At 35.2% G+C, this 21,818-nt stretch overlaps 3 protein-coding genes across 3 annotated transcripts; 2 read left to right on the top strand and 1 right to left on the bottom strand.

The window, feature by feature from the left end:
* Nucleotides 1-1,047: 1,047 nt before the first annotated feature.
* LOC143631351 (putative purine permease 11) lies at nucleotides 1,048-4,033 on the top strand. Its single transcript, XM_077100143.1, has 2 exons — nucleotides 1,048-1,224; nucleotides 2,859-4,033. Exons 1-2 carry the CDS (start codon nucleotides 1,218-1,220, stop codon nucleotides 3,950-3,952), a joined length of 1,101 nt encoding a protein of 366 aa, XP_076956258.1. The 5' UTR covers nucleotides 1,048-1,217; the 3' UTR covers nucleotides 3,953-4,033.
* A 4,839-nt stretch (nucleotides 4,034-8,872) lies between these two features.
* LOC143631371 (uncharacterized) lies at nucleotides 8,873-9,649 on the bottom strand. Its single transcript, XM_077100156.1, has one exon. The coding sequence runs from the start codon at nucleotides 9,647-9,649 to the stop codon at nucleotides 8,873-8,875; it is 777 nt and encodes a 258-aa protein (XP_076956271.1).
* Nucleotides 9,650-12,238: 2,589 nt separating this feature from the next.
* On the top strand, nucleotides 12,239-21,101 carry LOC143631324 (NAD-dependent malic enzyme, mitochondrial-like). The gene is made up of 19 exons (XM_077100119.1): nucleotides 12,239-12,749; nucleotides 13,153-13,249; nucleotides 13,542-13,654; nucleotides 13,752-13,919; nucleotides 14,817-14,945; nucleotides 15,019-15,079; nucleotides 15,157-15,260; nucleotides 15,409-15,492; nucleotides 16,638-16,744; nucleotides 16,871-16,982; nucleotides 17,270-17,383; nucleotides 18,055-18,120; nucleotides 18,205-18,277; nucleotides 18,357-18,443; nucleotides 18,525-18,579; nucleotides 18,915-18,986; nucleotides 19,521-19,583; nucleotides 19,664-19,778; nucleotides 20,832-21,101. Exons 1-19 carry the CDS (start codon nucleotides 12,597-12,599, stop codon nucleotides 20,904-20,906), a joined length of 1,848 nt encoding a protein of 615 aa, XP_076956234.1. The 5' UTR covers nucleotides 12,239-12,596; the 3' UTR covers nucleotides 20,907-21,101.
* Nucleotides 21,102-21,818: the final 717 nt, after the last annotated feature.

The following is a 21,818-nucleotide window of genomic DNA, read 5'->3' as shown; positions in this document are numbered from 1 at the left end:
ACTGAAAACTGAAGCACAACAAAATAATAATAATAATAATCTAAGTTAACCACAACTAATGTACGAAAAGTGAATATGATTAATCGAACATTTGGTTATGATTATGGTTAATGTGCCTCCCTTAACCGAATCTTATATGTTTATGTTTTTCCAAATGTTACACAACAATTTTAATCTTTTTTTTTATAATAAGTTGCTTAATTTATATTTAACACAAACCGAGCTACATCTGGATAATGGGTAAGCGAGCAACAAGCTGCGCCGCTATCCCCTTTTGAATCGCAAAGCCTATTCTACTAAATATAAATTCTTGGTTCATCGGGCTCTACGAGTCATTGTGGACCACCTTCTGCACCCGCTCTGCGAGTCCTTGGTTCCTCCAAACATGTTGTCTCATGCTTAGCAATCTTCCTAGCTTCCACTCTCCAAACCGCCTGTCCCGGTAGGAAGCCACTGTCTCTCAGCCAAACAAACGGGGCCACCTATATAAATATCTTTTATATCTATTTATGCAACTTCGAATATTTAAATTTATGTTGCAACTATCTATAAAATAGCTTGAAACACCACAACCAAGCTTGCAGTCGACATATTTTAGCTTAAAAACTTCATAATCGAGCTTGAACACCACAATCAAACTAAATTCACCTAGAACGAAGAAAAAAACCATAAAAAAATATACCGGACAATTAACCAAAACGACCCTTAACCAACCCATGATTAACCGCCAGTCGATTCTAACTATGATTAAACAATCTCTTATAACCAAACCAACTTTACACACACCTAGTTGGTTTAAAATAAAAGTTTAATAATCATAATCTTTTATCAAGTCAAATAATTAATTATAAGTATTTAATACTCTTTAATACTAAGATATTTTTATGAATATTCTCCCTTTAATTTTCCTCCATGCAATAAAGTAACCTTTTCTTGTAAAGTTGAATATAATAATAATAATAATAATAATAATAATAATAATAACTTAATTCCCAGAATCCAATACCATCTCCACATTAAAGGGCTATAAATACTCGTTATTTGTTATATTTTAAAAATATCAGTAGTCATACTCATATCATATCAGTCACGGGTTGTTTGACCGGACCGGTTAACCCGATAAATCCGGTTCGTAAACCCTAGAAGTACGATTATTTGATTCACAAATACGTCCAAAATAGTTGAAATTGGGACCATATTCTACTCAATTTCTCATCATGCCAGGTTTGTACACTCAATTCGTCATCTCAATTTGTTAACTGCTTTCGTTTGGAAGCTTAACTGCTTCCCAATTAAGCAACTGTGTTTTATTACTTGCAGAAATGATGAGTTTATGATTACTTTTATAATTGAAATTGTTGTGGGTGGGTTGTTAATCCCCAAAAGGCTGAATAAAGTATGCTAATTTTTTAATATTTTACTAAACGACGTCGTAATTCATGTGAATTCTTAGTTTTTACTTTTTAGTTTTTACCATCAATTTAAAACAAATTTTATTGCTTTTAATTAAGCTGCTCTGTTCTGCGGTGCTCGCATATAATAAATGTATTTGCGGGCCCTTGGGACAAAAGTGAAATTGCGCTAATTTTGATGTTATTTTACTAATTTCGTGAAAATAACGTTACGGAAGGTTAATCCGGTATCATGTGGTGGCGTTAATAGCTGAAAGACAAGGGTGCATGCATTAATTGGCCGATGGTTGAGTGTCATGTGCCTTATGTCCAAGGCTTGATGCAAAACTATTATCGAGTCCGGGGTCCCACCGGAAGCAGCCTCTCTATTCCTACGGGTAGAGGTTAGGCTGTCTACATCTTACCCTTCTCAAATCCTACCATAGCCTTGCTATCGGTGGGATTTACTGAGTACGATGATGATGATAATGCTTTTAAACTAAATTGTAAGTTTGTATGACCCTTAAAACCTTGATGTACTCTGTTTTTGGGATTTTTTTATCAGGTTTATAAATTAGTCAAAGTGTTGACTTTTTTTTGTTGTAAAATTGGGTTTTGTTTGATGATTCTATTGAGTTTTATTAGAATTATTAGGTTTTAAAATGTAAAGTTAAGTTAATAAATTCAAAGAAATTGATGAGTAGATGTTGAAACCTGCACAGTAAATAATTTGTGGAATGCCTTACTTTTTTTAGAAAAAATTCAATACATAGCTAATTTTATGCTGTGGCGTAGCCAGAAATGTTTTCCTACGGGTTCGGAATATTTCGAGGGATGGACGAGTGGATGACCGATTGTTTATCACTTAGATTTGGGTTTTCTACCAGTTCGATGTCAAAATACACTAATATGTAACACTAAAACAAAATTTTGCACGGGTTCTCCGAACCCGTTTCCCTAAAGCTGCCTACGCCCCTGATTTTATGTAGAAAAACTGGAAACGCGAGAACTGGGTAAAAGCTTGTAACTTTTGCTATAACTGCTATACATAAGATTGTTATGTAACTGCTTGCTTCACTCTTGTTTTTTTACTTAAAAACTGGTTTCGTATTAAACGCGCCCCAAACACATTGATATTGCATTTGTCATATGTGGGGTGTAAACGAGTCAAGCTAGGCTCGTTTGGCTTTTCTGAAGCTCGAGATTGGCTCAGCTAGGCTCGAGCTAATTTTATAAACCTTAAATGAGCCTAAGTTCGGCTCGAGATCGTGTCTGGTATCTTAAATGAGCCTAAGCTTGGCTCAAGCTCGAGCTCGTGTCCGGTATCTTAAACGAACCAAATCTCAGCTCGAGCTTGGGCTTGATAACTACACAATATTTATTTGAGGCTCGGCTTGTTTCGAGGTTTTCATCGATCCAATCTCGAGTAGCTAACTGTTTTAACACATGTGTTCATTTATCTTGCAGACAATGAAGATACCGTTGTGGTAACTCAATCTGGCATACTACCACTCGCCAAACTCAAACGTTGGCAATGGTGGGTTCTCGTTGCCTTCAACATAGGCTTTCTAATTATCGGTCAAGCAGCCGCGGTTCTTCTGGGTCGGTTTTATTACGACCAAGGTGGAAATAGTAAATGGATGGCTACACTCGTTCAAACTATCGGCTTTCCCATTCTTTTGATCCCGTATTTTCTTTTTCCTTCAATCACTACATCATCATCGCCTACACCCTCCCGATCATATTCATTACAAGTTATTATTTTGCTATATGTAGTTCTTGGTGTCCTAATTGCGGGTAACAATATGTTATACTCGGTTGGATTATTATACCTTTCAGCTTCTACTTATTCACTCATATGCGCGACTCAGTTAGCCTTCAATGCAGTCTTTTCGTATTTCTTAAATTCCCAGAAATTTACCTCTTTAATATTTAACTCGGTAGTGGTTCTTTCGTTATCCGCCTCTTTGCTGGCGATTAACGATGACTCAGATAAACCGACTGGCGTGTCTGACAAGAATTACGCTTTAGGGTTCGTGGCTACACTTGGTGCTTCGGGTCTTTACGCCTTTTTACTTTCGATCATGCAACTTTCGTTCCAAAAGGTTATAAAAAAGGAAACTTTTTCCGTGGTTCTCGAGCTTCAAATATACACCTCGTTTGTAGCCACGTGTGTTTCCACCATTGGTCTTTTTGCTAGCGGTGAGTGGCGGACTTTGAGCGGTGAGATGAATAGTTTTGGTAAGGGGGGTATGGCGTATGTGATGACATTGGTGTGGACCGCGGTGGCGTGGCAGGTGTGCTCGGTTGGTGTTGTCGGGTTGATATTTGTGGTGTCGTCTTTGTTTTCAAACGTGATTAGTACTTTATCGTTGGCTTTGACTCCATTGGCTGCATTGGTTGTGTTTCATGATACGATGAACGGTGCGAAGGTTATCGCTATGTTAATGGCGTTATGGGGCTTTTGTACTTATATTTATCAGAATTATCTTGATGATGTTGCGGTGAAGAGAAGACAGACGGATGATGCTACTGGTATGCGACTTAAATCTAAAAGTTGAAGTTTTATTTTATAAAAAAAATCGTCGTTTTTTTAGTTTTTATGAAGGATAGTTTATAGAAGGTTTAATGTATGGATGTGATCATCCTAGTTTCTTTGTCTTTTATTATGTTATTATTGAATGTTTTAGCATCAGCAAATTATTGGAATAATTGTGAAAAAATTGCAATATAGTTCAGTTTTTTTTTATATATTATATAAACTTATTATTGGTTAAGTGATTATTCTTTATAATTGTGTATTATATCAGAAGAGTCAACTCCATTGTTACTTGAATGAGACCGAAGCGTAAAGAGGCGCAGGAAACTTGCTCCTTTGTATGCACTAATTACTGTATGGATTTGCAGTATGCGTATTGTGCATGTTAGTTAACGAGACGTTGGCTTTCGGTGGTGGTAGAAGCGGTGTGACGAGTTTGTTGGTGTTGGTTGATTTGGCTGTTGTTGTATTTGGAACTGTTGTTTGATGAAATGTATAACATGAACACAAAAATATGTTACAAAATGAAATAGTATGCAACTATAATATTATAAGGGTACTTATAGATCTTAGGATTTAAAATATGTTTTTACTTTATGTAATTCTGTTCTACAAGACTATAGTTTTGTTAAAGATTGACCAAAACGAGTTGACTTTTGAACGTGTTATTTGGAACACTATTTCGAACTAAGTTTTGCATTAATCTTCTCGTATCACTCTTTCGATCAAAAGCCTTAAAACATTAGTGTAATTCGGAAAAATATATAACGCCATTAAGTCTTTTTTAACGAGGATCATTGGGGGCCGACTTTATTACATTTGGGACAGTCGGTGAAGATAAGATGAATAAAAATTATTATCGGTCAATAACACTTAATGTGGATTATTAAAATCCAATAAAACTTTGTAAAATTAGATGTTGAAAAACAATAGTGACTAGGGTACAATTAAAGTTAATCAACATTAAGAATAATCACAAGACACCACATGTCCACATGTGAGCAAAGTGGTTAGGCCTTGATTATGCCAAGTTTATGTTGAATCTTTTGTTATAGAGAATACCCCTAGGCCCTAACTAGGCTCGGCCCAACAGGCTTGAACTGAATGCATTCTGACCAATAAACATTCTAGCCCACTTATCACCTATATGGCTATATGCGGTCATCAACTCATCATACATGTGATTAGAGGTGCACAAATCGGCTTTTTTAAATACCCGGGTTCGGGTATGGAACCGGGTTCGGGTATGATCGAGTATTAGAAAATCAGGTATTGATAAAAACCGGGTCGGGTTCGGGTCCGGGTATTGCCTCTAAAAACCATACCTTATGCATCGGTTCGGGTAGGGTATAGAACCGGGTATTTGAATACCCTATTTTTGGGTGAAAAAACCCTATTTGTGGGTTTTTTCGGGCTTTTTCCCGGGTATTTTTCGAGTATAGATTGGATTTTTTAAAATGTTGCACTTTTTAGAGGTATTTTTGGGTATTTTTAAGACATTTTTTGGGTATACATAGGATATTTGAAATAACCGATTTTGGGTATTGGAAAAATCGGTTCCGGGTATGAACCGGTTCGGGTTTTCGGGTATTACCGGGTACAAATCGGGTCCGGTTTGGGTTCGGGTTTTAGTGCCGAAATGCATACGCTATCCGTACCCTACGGGTAGGGTCGGTACGGGTTTGGGTATTAAAAACCAGGGTATTAAAAAAACCGGTTTCGGGTTTTTATTTCGAGTCCGGTTCCAGATTCGGGTTTTTTTTGCACCTCTACATGTGATATTGTGATTAGTTCATATGGAGTGATATGTTATTTCTATATTTTGATTATAGTCTAAAATATTAGAAATAATATTTTTCTTTCTTATTCACTTGATCAAAACACATGTAATCCTTAACATTAACAGACTGTTAAAGTTTTTCTTTGACGTGACTAGTAAAAGAAAACTAAAAACTCTCATCTCCTTCATTCTCCACCCCCCCCCCTCCCCGGGTTCTTTTCCATTTGTAAGAATATTACGTGTTTTCTTTTACTAGTCACGTCAAACTCTCATCTCCTTCATTCTCCACCCCCCCCCCTCCCCGGGTTCTTTTCCATTTGTAAGAATATTACGTGTTTCTTCAATATGTTGCATTGACTACCAACTTAGACGAAATAATCTCGGTGTTCTTCCCTCTACCCTACCCTAAACATGATGAACATATTCCCTTGTTCTTCCCCAAGCAATCTCCACCACATATGACCCATGTGTCGTGTTCTTAATGAACATATTACCCAATTTTGTGGTACCTTCTCTGCGATAACCTTCGATAGCATCTTATCCCACCGAATCACGTTTATGTTCTTTATTCTTCTAGCACATATTTAAAAAAAAAAAGAACAAAACAAAAACAAAAACAAAAACCCTACGACATACAATGAGATTCTGAAAACACTTATTCCCTCTAAAATGTGTACTTCACAAATGTTAGCTTCTTCACATCACCACACATATTTAATTACATAATCAAATTAATTATTAAAATAAACCTACTTAATATTAATATTGAAAAGTTAACTAACATTTATTTCCAATACGTATTTAAATATTATTATCGAGAAAAAACTTGTGACATGTGATAGCTACCCATATGGTTGATTAACGGTCAACGAATCTTTCAAATGATTTACTGACAAAATTTATTATATCGGAATACAATTGTTTTTCGATCTGGATAACCCCTCATCTAAGGGCAATACTCGTGAACACTCGCCTACAGACACGACAGTACGGTGAGATAAAACTCGTCCTATTCAAGAATTCACCAGTGAAAGTCACCTACTCGCCAAATCTCTCATCACTATCATGGTGCCGTTGAAATAAAATGCTTGAGAACAAGAATCAAAATCGGTCACATAAAATACCAAACATCTCCCTTATTATTCTACCACCATCTGACAGCTATACATATGACTGATTCTAAATTCTAAATTAATAATAAGAGAATAGATTTTTTTTTTCTGGAGAAAAATAGATGACTAGATTCTTGATAACTGATAACCTCTTAAATTTTTCTACAATGCAATTAAATACTCTAAAATAAATGCAGTGTGAAACGGGCATGTCAACAAAATTGCATAAACGTGGCTCAATGGTGAGCACATGTTAGTAATCCTGAATCTTGTAATAATATTGGGTCCGTTACATTTTGAATTTGGCTAGTCGTGTAATCCAATGATGCGATCATTTAATCATTTATTCATTTATGTTTGTGACCGTAGATAGTATTGGGTAGCCCAAGCCCAACATCTTTTATTTCAGAAAAAACCCGTCGTCTGAAGGCTCATTCGGTAAAACTCGATTGAAAGGATGTGAACTTGAGACCTTGCAGTGTCCTGCCCAAGTCTTCACTTCCCTCCAATGCCAGTTGAGCTAAGATTCATTGGCTATCTTTGAAATATTTTAAAAGTTGCGAGTAATTACTTTTATATATAACTAGTTTTTTTCCCGGCGCGTTGCACCAGGCATATCGGTAAAACACGGGCATACGGTAAGTCGACGTGAATTCGGTCGGTTTAAGTTATGTGTGTTATTGTATCGGAATTAAAACAAAAATAAAACACAAAAATTATAAAAATTGGGATGGACCAATGACGTGACGTCAGTCGGTAAAACTCGATCATTTGTAAAACCCGACCTTTATCGTTCCCAAACGTTGATGCAGTTAAGTCTACGCGAATTCAGTCATTTTTTTATCATGTTCGTTATGATACGTTACTGTAAAGTGAGTTTGGTCAACCATATATGCTTGGGTCAAGTTACCAATCTCGACTGACTTTGAATTAGTGAAAGATATCCTAGGACCTATAGCACCTATACAACCTTTTAAAAAAAAATTAGTTTAATGTAGCTATAAAAACAATTAATCATAAGAAAAGGACACTCACTAAATTATCACCGTCCAAGGCCCACCCACCACAGTCAACATAAATCGTGTATTAGGGGCTAGGCCAGATATTTTGTAATTACAAATTACTAAAATTCCGTTCAAAAATCTTTATGGTTGATGATTCGTTTGATAAAAGCTAAAATAAAACTAGCTAAAATGTTAATTTAAAACACTCTGAACTAAGTTGGCTCACTTTTGTAACCGAATCAAACTTGTCTCAAGCTCAGTTCAAATCATGGTTCGGCTCGTTGGCTCGATCTTAGCCTCATATAAATTTAAAATTAAGCTTGAGCCTAGCTAGGGATGACAATGAGTCAGGTTTAGGTATTCCCAAACTTATACCCGGTTATTAAAGTCTGTCCCAAACCCGTTGGGTTTCGGGTTTTCTCACCGGGTTTCTTATCGAATTTTGATAAAATACCCGTTGGGTATACCCGGCTCAAAACGCGCTACGTTCCTACCGGGTTTTGACTAAATATAACTAATCAATGATAAAGATGGTTACCATAAAGGTAAACTTACTCAAATAATTGACATAAAGTAGTTTCGACAAATAATATATTTGAAATATAATATATATAATATAACAATCTATATCTGGTACATCTGGTATATAATCAGGTAAATGAGTTTATATTATCGGGTAATCGGATATATTAGAAATCCCAACCCCGTCTCAAACCCAAATGGGTCGGGAATTACATGTCCCATTTATGTCAGGTTTCGGGTTTCATTGCCATCACTAAACCTATCTGAGTTGCCTTTTTAAATTTCAAGCTCGAACCCACCCTAACTCAACACGTGAACAACCTTACGATTAACAATTTCAACTTACAAAGTTACAAAGTCTTAAAATTTATAACATGACATCTTACAAGATAAGTACCAAAGTAAAAGCGCAAATGGTAATTCCGATTGTTGTAAAAATCACGCCTAGGCGTCGAGCACTCAACGAGTAATTCACGAGTAATTCCCGCCTAGGCCGAGTACTTAAAACTCAAAAGTCATTGAAATCAACGGTATCTGTTCCCGCAGTATGATCCAGTGAGACGCACCGGAGATCTAAACTCACCACAGTCCACCGGAACCACACCTTTATGATTCCAATTCCGGCAAGGACTCACTCTCACCAACGGACTCAAACAAAAACTTATTCCAGACACACTCTTTCCATTTCCGCCGCCGTGCCGGACCACCGGCGTCCGCCGCGGCGTCTGCTTTCGCAACTCGTATAATTCATCCTCTACGCCGTCACAATCAGATATTCTCACCGGCGACATGCCTCGGTCAGAACAGTAATACTGCTGTTTCTTCCGGTAACCGCCACCGGACATTGCTGACGTCACTCTATCAACACCGCCGCTACAAACCTCCTGTTTCTTACCGGAAGTTGCTGACGTCACTCTATCATCACCTCCGAATGACCTAGGGTTTGAATTATCGTTCCGTTTCTTAGATCTGAACAAATTCGATAACAACGAGAAGCTGAAAACGTTATGATGCTTCTTCCGGCACGGATTATGGATTCCGGTGACCGGAGCTACCTGCGGCGTGCTGAAAAACCGCCGGTCCGGAAGGATATACCGCCGGTTCCGATCACTGTAGTGTTGATTGTTAGTAGAAGAAGCTGAATTATCGGTTTGAGCTTCCGGATTGATATTATTATCTTCTAGGGGTTGAGATTGAGATTGAGATTGTGATTGTAGGAGACAAAAGAGGCGTTCGCGGAGGCAAGAGGCGCAGATGCCGACGGTACTGCTGTGATCGGTGTAGTGCTTCTTACACCTCATCGATAAAACTTCGATAATTTGATTACACTAAAATGACAGGTAAACGAGCAGCAAGTTGCGCTGATGGATTGATTTGTGTTAGAGAGATATTGTATTAATTTCAAACGGTTACAATAAAGTGACAGGTTAACCAGCAATAAACTGACTGTGATCACTGAGTTGAATTTGGATGTGAGGTTGAGGTATAGGTATAGATATCGATTAAATTCACAAACAATTTACAGTAAATTGACGGGCAAGCTGACAACAAACTGATTGTGATCACCGAGATGAATTTGGATGTGAGGTTGAGGTATAGGTATAGATATCGATTAAATTCACAAACAATTACAGTAAATTGGCAGGTAATCTGACAACAAACTGATTGTGATCACCGAGTTGAATTTGGATGTGGGGTTTGAAGAAGTATATATATCGATTAAATTCAAATGATTACAGTAAATTGACAGATAAAATGGTAACAAATAACGAGTTTAATTTGGATGTGAGGTTTGAAGTAAACAATTACAACAAATTAACAGGTAAACTGACAACAAACTGATTGGAATCACTGGGTTGAATTTGGATATGATGTTCAAAGCGGATTACAATAAAATGACAGGTAAAAGTGACAGGTAAACCGACGACAAATTGGTTGCGAACAAGTTGAATTTGGATGTGAGGTGAATGAGAAGTTATGATAGTACGGAATTGAGTTGTTCTTGAATTAAAATAAGAGTGTGTGTATATATAAAGATGAGGGATGATGGTGGGGACTTGGTGGAATTAATTATTCACTGACCTTTTCTATTTGTTTGTAAAGTAATATAAAAAAATAGAACATTGACTTGTTGTTCTCTTTTTGTATAGATATATGCATTGTTTTCATACAAGTTGTTTATAATATTTAAAAAGTGTAATGAAACTGTCGACCGTGACAATGAATTGTGAAACCGTTGAAAAAAACACTCTCACTTTTTTCAGTTTTATGTTTTGTTAAAAAGTGAACCTTTAGTTCTGTTTTAGATTTAGTTCGGTTTTGGTTTTACGTGTAATTAGAAATAAAAAACTGAACCATACCCAATTAAAAACCGAAAAAACCAAAACGGAAAAAACAAATGGCTCGATTTGATTCTTGCTCAAAACCGAACTAAACCGACCATGTTCACCCCTAGTGGCCGGGGAAGACAACTAGAAATGTAGGAGATTAGACGGTTGGATTATGAAGGCTTGGATTAGTGTTGATTCAAGAGTTTATCAAAAGTTTTTTTTCATCTATGAGATGTGGTCACTATTGTTAGTTTCATTCAAATTGGTAAAAATAAAAATAAATAATATCGTCAAATGCTTCTTATTTAATGTAAAAATAGACATAGTTAGCGATTTGGATGAAAATCAAAACAATTAGGAAATCTGAATGGTCAAATTGAAAAAAACAAACGAAAGTTTAAGAAATGACAAAATCTCATGAACGATCTTGACAGTTTACATTTATTATTATCACTAGTACGTTTAATAGTATAATTCGAAAACAAAAACAAAAGAAAAAAATAATAATAAACACAGATATTTTATTAAATAATAACAATACATACAAGTATACAACTACCGGGTCTAGTAAGAAGTTGGTCTCAACCCACTATAAAAATATTATAGTTTAGAGAATTTAATATTGTTTTTACACAAAGTGACCTTTTTAACTTGTCTCCAACTGTCCATTGATCTGAACAACCTTTTACGAAATAATGTTATTAATTATTAAAAAAGGTAATAAGATCCGTTAGCTTGACTAAAGTGGACAAGAAGATGGCTAGCTACCTAAACAATGAGTGGTTTTAAATAGCTGTTTTTCTAATTATTTAAATTTAAAACCCTTATATTGTAACGATCAATATAACTACAAATGTAATGAACTAGATGATTTAATAAGCAAAAATTGTATATATAATTATATTGTACTCCTTTAGTAATCGATTAATTGTAAAATTCACACAAGTGTATTGAATTGATAAAGGAATGGTTCAAAACATATCTAAAATCGAACCGGTTTTAACATAAATTTATTAAAAATATTATATAATAAAAAAAATACTATATTATCGTTATATAACTAACCTCTCTCACTGTATATGATAACGAAGTACCAACATATCTTAATAAGATACTCTGAATGGTATCTAGGGTATAATACATAAGGTACAATAAGATGTCCCAGTTTCATATAACTTCATGAAAGGGAATGTGTCCAAAATAATAACTCATTGGAAAATATATATATATAAAAAACAAAGCACGCGGTTGCCTCTTCTATGCACGAAGATATTCGATACCTCAAGGCAACAAGCCTTAGTCACTCGCTATAAAGATCTTACAACTTAATCCAGTTAAATACGTTAAATCCAGTATTAACTCTCCTTTTTCACTACCTTCTCTATCTTCTCTGCCTTATTACCAAAGATTGTATATTTCCATGTCAGAGGTTCATCGTTGGGGACCCTCTCCTACGGTAAGACTATTGATGGTTAGAACGTAGAAAGTCAGATACATCCTTAACCGTGTCATCAATAGACTTAACGACCCACCAATTTAATCACAACTTTCAACATATTTACGAGTTAGACCCGTCCCTATATCATATCATATCATTTGCTTAACAAATAAATTTTAAGTAATAATTCTATTGTTAAGGTTTGATTTACAAATATATAGTGTGTATAAAATAACGTGACAATTGTTATTTAACAAGTCTTAGGAATACTTTTATGTAATTAACCATAACCACATGATAGTATAATATTATTAGCTAATATGAATTTTGCTAGCGAAACTGTTGGCATCATAACAGAATTAACTACCAAAAATAGCAAGTTCAAAGTAGATTGTTTCTTCATTTTCACCATGTCACAATTGGAGTGTAACATTTTGTAAATCACATCAAATTTTTATTTTGTTCTGATCAGAACCAACAATGTCGAATTTCCCTAGCCAAGTTCGGCTCTTGTCGAATCTGATCAGATACGCACAATATAGAATGTCACGGTCGTTCACAATCGAATGCCATAGACCTACCATTCTTCATAAGAAAGGCGTCGATATTATCCATAATCCGTGGTTCAATAAGGTATGTGATTTAAGGTGTTTCGTTTTTAATGATTCATATGTAATAAGCGGCGGACCTAGAAATTAATTTTACGGGGTTGAAAATTTATGAAGGTCGATTATCTATCGCTAAGAATTATTTTTTTGGGTCTGGTTTGGGTCAGGTCGGGTCGGATCACACAATAAAAAATGATAAAACAAAAATTTTTGGTCCAAGTTTTATTTTGTGAAAATGTTCCATCATATTCATATTTGTTAAATTTACAAACTTGACGTCAAATCAGCCGACACGTTTAAAAATCTAAAAAAGTTACTCTTGTTAATCCGTGTCAATATTTTATTCAGTCGGTTTCAAAATTTCACGGGGGTCGTTGTCAAAACTTTTTGAGGCTCGTGTAATGACCACACACCGATTTTATTAACAGGGAACAGCATTCTCATTGACCGAACGCGATCGTCTTGAACTGCGAGGACTTCTACCTACAAATGTTCTAACGGTAGAACAACAAATCGATCGCTTTAGTAAGTTAATATCTTCATTTTATTGTTTGTACAAAATATATTTATTTTCCTTTATAAAATAAACAAATAAATATACTCATGAGAAACAATAATATTAGACAATTTATTTAGTGAATGTGTACAGGGGTATTTTAGTCTTTTACTGTATATTGTATAACTTATTGAGAATTTGCTAGAGAATCCCTACATAAATATTAAATAAATAGGCGTCATCCGTCATGTGTTTGACACAGTTCCCTTGTAACAAATTAATAAACATGAATCCGTCAAAATAATATTATGAAATTTACAGCGACGGATCTGAAGAAGATTGAGTTAAATGCTCGCGACGGTGATACAGTTTCTTTAGCCAAGTGGCGAATACTTAACAGGCTACATGACAGAAATGAAACAATGTACTATAAAGTGAGTGACTTGTAAAACGTTATTTAAGTGTATATTAAACACACACAAGGTTCTTTTCGGGCTTGTGACCGATAACATTATATCTACGTTACGACAGATTCTCATAAACAACATAAAGGAATACGCCCCGGTAGTGTACACTCCAACAGTAGGACTTGTTTGCCAAAAATACAGTGGATTGTTTAGAAGACCACGAGGGATGTATTTTAGCGCTGCTGATCGTGGCGAAATGATGGCTATGGTTTATAACTGGCCTTCTGAACAAGTATGTTACCTTTAATGATATTTTCATTTGTACGAGTAAGGTGTCATTTTCGTCCCTGTGGTTTGGCAAATAATGCGAATTTAGTCCAAACAGTTTTTTTTTTTTTTTTTTTTGCATGTGGACCTCCACGTCTCCCAATTCTTGCCAATTAAATCCAAATCACTAACCCCGTTAAATTTAAACGTTAAGTCAGTGGTAGACATGTCTTTTCACTATTTCTTTATTATATATGTGGTTTGTCCAAATCTACGGTTTTAGTCAAATATTTTCAATTTTGCAATTTTCGTCATTGTAGTTTCATTTCACTTGCATTTAAACCCGAATTTATTAACCCCGTTAAGTCTGGTCGTTAACCCATTTTGTGTGCCCCTCATGTGATGAACAATTTTGTTGTTTTTCTCCCAAAATAAACCTCAGCCTAATTCACAAGCCCCCTACGTGAGGGGCTGATGTGTATTTGGGAAAAAAAACAAAAAAGGACAAAACTGGCCCTCACGTGAAGAGCACACTGATGGGTTTAACGACCAAACTTAACGAGATTAGTGAATTCGGGTTTAAATGCTAGTGAAATGAAACCATAGTGACGAAAATTGCAAATTTGAAACTACTGGACTAAAACCGCATATTTGGACAAACCAAAGTCCAAAGGGACGAAAACTGCAGTTAACTAAAATAAGTATTATAATAAATAAAGAGTAAAAAGTCATGTTTGCCCTTGACTTAACGATTAAATTTACCGGAGTTAGTGATTTGGATGTAATTGACAAGAACTGGGAAACGTGAAGGGTCCTATACCACTTTGCTCTATTTGTATTAATAAACTTTTTGGACTAAATTCGTATTATTTGACAAACCACTTTGCTCTATTTGTATTAATAATATTTTATACTATGACAGGTTGATATGATAGTTGTCACTGATGGAAGCCGAATAATGGGCCTAGGCGATCTTGGAGTGCAAGGGATCGGTATTGCAATAGGAAAAGTGGATCTATATGTTGCTGCAGCTGGAATAAATCCGCAGCGAGTAATATCAATCACATTATCCATTCCAAGATTTGTTGTGATAGTCTGTCACCGACTTTTGTTTCTTTTAATAGGTGCTTCCTATCATGATTGATGTCGGGACCAATAACGAGACACTTCTTAAAGACCCCTTGTGTAAGGTTCTTATATTATTCTAGAACAAATGTAACATTTATAATGCAACATTTATAACTTATGAATACATTTTCTAGATCTCGGATTGCAGGAACACCGGCTTGAAGGCGACGAGTATGTATCCATTATTGATGAATTTATGGAGGCTGTGTTCAATCGTTGGCCCCACGTGATCGTGCAGGTATTAATATGCCTGCATGTAGTTTCAAAGGTTCTAGATGTGATGGTCTGATAACATTTAGTTGTTTTCACATTCATTGGTTGATGGTCTGATAACATTTAGTTGTTTTCCATGAAGATACTTATCGCGTGTGATTTTATTATTTTAGTTTGAACACTTTCAAGGCAAGTGGGCCTCGATGTTACTGCATCGGTATAGGAATACTTACCGAATGTTCAATGACGATGTCCAGGTGAACACTTAAAACACTTATTAGACGGGTTCCAAAGAAAACCACCTTTAACTTCAAAACTCGTGAAAATCACTTTTAAACACGAACTTTTTTGGTTTTTTTTTATTTTCGTTCTTTTTGTATGTTATTATTAGTTAACCTTTACCAAAGCCAAAAAGAAATAACAAAAATATATGTAGATCGCGGAAGTGCACATATGTATCTCCTATGGGGTAAATATATGTGGATTACGAGCTACATATATGTACCTTTGCTAGCTATAAGTATTTTTTTAGAGTGAAATGTGGTTTTCGTCCCTGTGGTTTGTCCAAATATGCGGTTTTAGTCCAATAGTTTCAAATTTGCGATTTTCGTCCCCGACCCAACTAATCCCATTAAGTCTAGTCGTTAAACCCATCAACGTGCCCCTCATGTGAAGGGCAGTTTTGAACTTTTTCTCCCCAAATAAACCCAACCGTAATTCTCAAACCTCCTCACGTGAGGCGCTGGTGTGTATTTGGGGAAAAAAAGGACAAAACTGCCCCTCACGTGAGGGGCACGCTGATGGGTTTATCGACAAGACTTAACGCGGTTAGTGGGGTTGGGTTTAATTGCAAGTGAAATGAAACCACAGGGACGAAAATCGCAATTTGAAACTATTGGACTAAAACCGCATATTTGAACAAACCATAGGACAAAAACCGCAGCTCACTTTTTTTTCCGTAAAGTTTAGTAACATATAAAAATAATGATAAATTTAAAGCTAAAAAAATTAATGTCTAAAAGCAGGGCTGACAATTGGGTACATGTTTAGACACGATAAGACCTGTTTAGCAAAAAAGTACACTATGCAATTTTATACTTTTTTAAAAATAATTACAATTAGGAGGCTAGAGTTTATCATTTCTCCTTCTTGACACCCAATAACTGTCACGCTCAAACCACCAAAGCCAAGTGTTAAACGAGTCGTTTTCATGTTTGATACTTTGTGTCAAGTGCGTCGTCTTCAACCTGTTAAACATGTTAAGACACGATTTGCCAGCCGTCACTAAAAGTGGTTTTCTTGAGATTTCAAGTATCTTAGTGGTTTTTATTCAAGCGCGCACATATTATTATTAGTGTTATTATTATTTGTTAATCTAGTTTCATTATTTATTAATGTTTAGGGAACAGCAGGAGTAGCAGTTGCTGGTCTTCTGGGAGCTGTAAGAGCACAAGATAAGACGATGATCGATTTCCCAAAGCAAAATATTGTTGTTGCAGGTGCTGGAAGGTGTGATATATGATTTATATATATACTTATATATTTGAATCATTGAATTCACATAATTATTCTTTTTGTTGCTTTTGTTTTTATTTTTGTTATTTTTTATTTAGCCATAATATTATGCAAGTGCAGTGAAGGACTTGGGCTGCTAAAGGCAGCCAGAAGAACAATGGCGCGCATATCGGGAAATAATAAACATGCTTTTGAGAGTGCACGGAGTCAGTTTTGGGTAGTTGATGTCAATGTATGTATGTTATTTAATCATTCATCATGTGGCAATTTTGTTCCATTTATATCAAAACATGTCAATATGGGCTGTGCTTTATCATTAATCGGGTTAAACGGGTTGACATTTATTTGAAAAGTCTTTAATACTGTTTCATTAAGAAAAAGTTGATCACTGTAATCATATTTAACACTTTATTTATTTATTTATTTATTTTATTTTTATTTTCTACTTATTTATTTTTTTAATTATTTAAAGAACATAAAAGTGTTCTATGTCAACCCGACGCGTTTTGATCCATACAGGGCCTGATCACAGAAGAGCGTAATAATATTGACGATGATCTCAAGTCATTTTCAAAGAAGAGTAAAGAAATTAAGCGACGAGGACTCAGTGAAGGAGCAAGTTTATTAGAAGTGGTGAGTGATACACACACACACACATATATAGGCAAAAGATCCAATACAATAATAACGTACAATAGGTACGCGAATCCCTTTTTTTCACAAATCGAGCCTTGAAATCACATCCCAACATCTCGGAATCGTCAATACATATCCAATTAATCTTTGGTTCACCGAAAAAAACAGTTTTGGATCATTAAGCGATCAATTTTATACTTTTTTTCACGAAAACCGTTTTTGAGCGTTTTAGGTTTTTGGCTGAGCGTTTTAGTTTTGGTTGAGCGTTTTAGTATTTTTGTCTTTGAGCGTCTATCGTACCTAACGTACGTTTAAGGCATTATTGTACAGTATCTCGACCCTATATATATTTATATATAATAGGGGTGAGATCCGGTACAAATAAAATTAAAATACTAAACATGCAAATAACTAGAGTAATTACAGTTTTGAACTAGACTAAGTATGTTATAAAAAATAATATATTGTAATAAACATTACTCTAGTTCAAAAGTTATAGTGTAATAATAATTACTCAAGTGTTAACATAATTACTCTAGTTATTTGTACACTGCTCACGATAAAAGTCATTTGTATTTGATCCAAACCCATATAATATATATGCATACATTTTATTCCGCTTTATGTACAGTTTACTGATCAGATATTGGATATTTTGTGGTACTCAGGTGCAGGAAGTGAAGCCTGATGTACTCGTCGGGTTGTCTGCAGTCGGTGGCTTGTTTACTAACGAGGTATAATCTTATATTTAATAACTAAAACACGTTATGAGGTATAACTGTATAAGTACAACATTTCATTTATTTATTTTTGTGTAGGTATTAACAGCGTTGCAAGGTTCAACTTCAAGCAGACCGGCAATATTTGCACTGTCAAATCCCACAACCAAAGGTATATATGGTCTAAACCGCTTAAGCAACTTAACCGGTATTATGAGCTATTAATGTTTCAAAATTTTGTTACATGACAGTTGAATGCAGCCCTGAAGATGCATTTTCTATTGTGGGTAAACACATTATTTATGCAAGTGGAAGCCCGTTTAAGGATGTGGATCTCGGTTTGTTTTCTAATCTTTTCCTGATATTAATTTTACCATTTTGTAATTTCTATATGTTGTAACACGAAAACTTGATTGCAGGAAACGGAGAGACTGGTTACTGCAACCAGGGAAACAATATGTATCTTTTTCCCGGGTTGGTTCATATCTCCAGGCCTCTACGGTCACTGATTATTAAAATAAATGTTTTCTATTTATATAACTACTAGGGGTGGGATCTGGTACAAATAAAATTAACATACTAAACATACTGATAACTAGAGTAATTACAGTTTTGAACTATAGTAATCATGTTATAAAAATAATATAGTGTAATAATAATTACTCTAGTTCAAAAGTTACAATGTAATAATAATTACTCTAGTGTTAACATAATTACTCTAGTTATTTGTACACTTCTCATGATAAAAGTCATTTGTATTTGATCCAAACCCATAACTACTAATTATCTGACAAAATCGTGAACTGCAGCATTGGTCTTGGTACCCTGTTGTCTGGTGCTAGAATAATCTCGGACGGCATGTTACAGGCTGCAGCCGAGTGGTAACTTTTTTGTTTGTTTGTTTTGTTCATTATTCTTTTTATTATGAATTAGTGATTATACTTTGTTTTGATGTGCTAATTTTAACGTTATTTTACTAATTTCGTGCAAATAACGTTAAAAATGGAGGTTAATCGGGCATCATGTGGTGGCGTCGATAGCCGAAAGACAAGGGTGCATGCACTAATCATCCGATGGTTGAGTGTTATGTGCCTTATGTCCAAGGCTTGATGCAAAACTACTATCGAGCCGGGGGTCTCACCGGAAGCAGCCTCTCTATTACTACGGGGTAAGAGGTAAGGCTGTCTACATCTTACCCTCCTCAGACCCTACCATAGCTTTGCTATTGGTGGGATTTACTGAGTACGATGATGATGATGATTTGATGTGCTAATTTGGTAATTATGAACTGTCAAACTGGTTAAATTGTCGGCTTATCGTGAATGGCATTTCTTTAACTTACATAAAACTTTCATAATTTTTTATTGCATTTTACACTCCAAAAATGTTAAATTACTCTGTTGTCAAACATATAGCCTAGCTGAATATATGACTGAAGATGAGGTTCACAAAGGAATTATATACCCTCCAATATCAAGGTATAAACTATAAACCAACTTGACCTTAGTTTATATAAAAAACAGTTATGATATACAATATGTCACATTTGTGCTTATAGAATACGCGATATAACAAAAGCTGTAGCTGTTGCTGTGATTAAGGAAGCAGTAGAAGAGCGCCTAGCAGAAGGATATCGTGACATGAACTACCGTGATCTCAAGAGGCTGAATAAGGTATCTTAATTTTTTGTGTGTAACTATATAAATATTTTTGGTTAAAAATCTAAATATTGTTTTATTAAAAATAATACTCTGATGGCCTGCAATCATTTTTACATGTTTTTAAAATAGTTGATGCATGGTGCATTGGAATCAATGTTTAAAAAGTATTATTACTACTACTATATATAAATAAAATCTTTGGTGACGCACGTGGTTTATTGAGCCACTTGTCAGTACCGTATTTTTCGATTAATTTTGTTTTTTAGTTCAGTTACCATAATAAACATAATGGAAACCGATCAGACGTCAATTTTTTTTGTTTTAGTTCCTGTATCATAACAAATCTGAAACAAACCGACCGAGTTAACGCAGACTCACGGCCTTATTTAAAGCCCCGACAACGCTCGGAGTTTACAAATGCGCAAGTTTATCGACCCCCCCCCCCCCAAAAAAAAAGTAAATAAAAAAATTGGTCATGGGTCCACCTCAATTTTTATATTTTTTTTCATTTTTTAGTTCCGGTAGCGTAGCGTACGTAATCAAAACCGACCGAACTCGTGTCAAGTTACCACCTCAATGCTCGAGACCGGCAACGCTTGGGTTTTACCACCGCCTGGGTTTGCCAACCAAATAAACATCGTCTTAAATATTTTGTTTTCTTATATGTTAATGTTTTTATATATTAATTTGACGAATTGATATTTTGGGTTTTAGCGCACAAATTTTACCAATGGTGTCTATATCATAACGAATGCAATCGGTACTGCCCATATATATGTGTGTGTGTGTGTGTGTGTGTGTGTATTTGGGGTTTAGATCAAATACAAATGAAATTAACATGCTAAACGTGAGAATCAAGTAGAGTAATTATATATATAAGTAGAGTAATTATGTAGTTACTCTATGATAATTACTCTATAATGTAATTACATAATTATTTCTACTTATATATATGATTACTCTACTTGAATCTCACTTTTAACACGTTAATTTCATTTGTACGTTAACCTTTCCCTATATATTTGTCGATGCATATTGACTATATGATGTGATTTAATATTTCAGGAGGAAATTCTTTTGCATGTGGAAAATAATATGTGGCAGCCTGATTACCCAACATTGATCTACAAGAACGATTAAACACTACATTAATCCACAACACAATAGAAAAACAAACTGGAAATAAAAGCCGGTGAATTTTGTATCATTAGTTGGTTGCAGGATGCATAGAAAACAGCCCGGTTGGTAATGGTTATAGTGATCTTCACGAAAGCAAACCAACGCCATGACTCTTCTTCGCAACGTTAGTGATATGATTTACTAGGTAACTTACATTTCTTGTGTGTCGAGAACTAACCGTGACAAAAGAGTTTTGAAACGGGTCAAGTTAAATTAAGTCTTGTACGAGTCGTATGAGGTTGGGCACTTGGGCTCACCTAAAACACTTTGTCCACGATTATCATTTTTTACAAGAGCGGTTTTCGTCACTGTGTTTCTTCAAATCTGCGGTTTTAGTCAAATAGTTTCAAATTTGCGATTTCCGTCCCTGTGGTTTTATTTCACCTGCAATTAAACCCGAATTCATTAACCCGTTAAGTCTGGTCGTTAAACCCATATACCTTTCACATGAGGGGCAGTTTTATCCTTTTTTCCCCAAATACGACCCAGCCCCTCACGTGAGGGGGCTTGCGAATTACAAATAGGGTTTATTTGGAGAAAAAAAGGACAAAAATGTCCTTCACGTGAGAGGCACACTGATGAGTTTAACAACCAGACTTAACGAGAGTAATGAATCTGGGTTTAATTGCAAGTTAAATAAAACCACATGGACGAAAATCGCAAATTTAAAACTATTGGACTAAAACTGCAAATTTGGACAAATCACATGGATGAAAACCACAGTTCACTCTTTTTACAATAAACAAATAGCTTGTTAACTATGAGTACATATATTACGTCCATTAGAGATAAAATATAACCTGACCTCATCTACTGTCTCATCTTATATTATGTCTATTTTAAAAATGTTCATAATTTCTGAGATCGGTCTTT

The sequence above is a fragment of the Bidens hawaiensis genome, unplaced genomic scaffold, assembly GCF_021521415.1.
Source record: "Bidens hawaiensis isolate Kalapana, Puna unplaced genomic scaffold, B.hawaiensis_p1.1 tig00006061_1, whole genome shotgun sequence".
Lineage (NCBI taxonomy): Eukaryota > Viridiplantae > Streptophyta > Magnoliopsida > Asterales > Asteraceae > Bidens > Bidens hawaiensis.
Note: the sequence above shows the minus strand (reverse complement) of the source record. Positions and strands in the feature narration are given on the sequence as shown.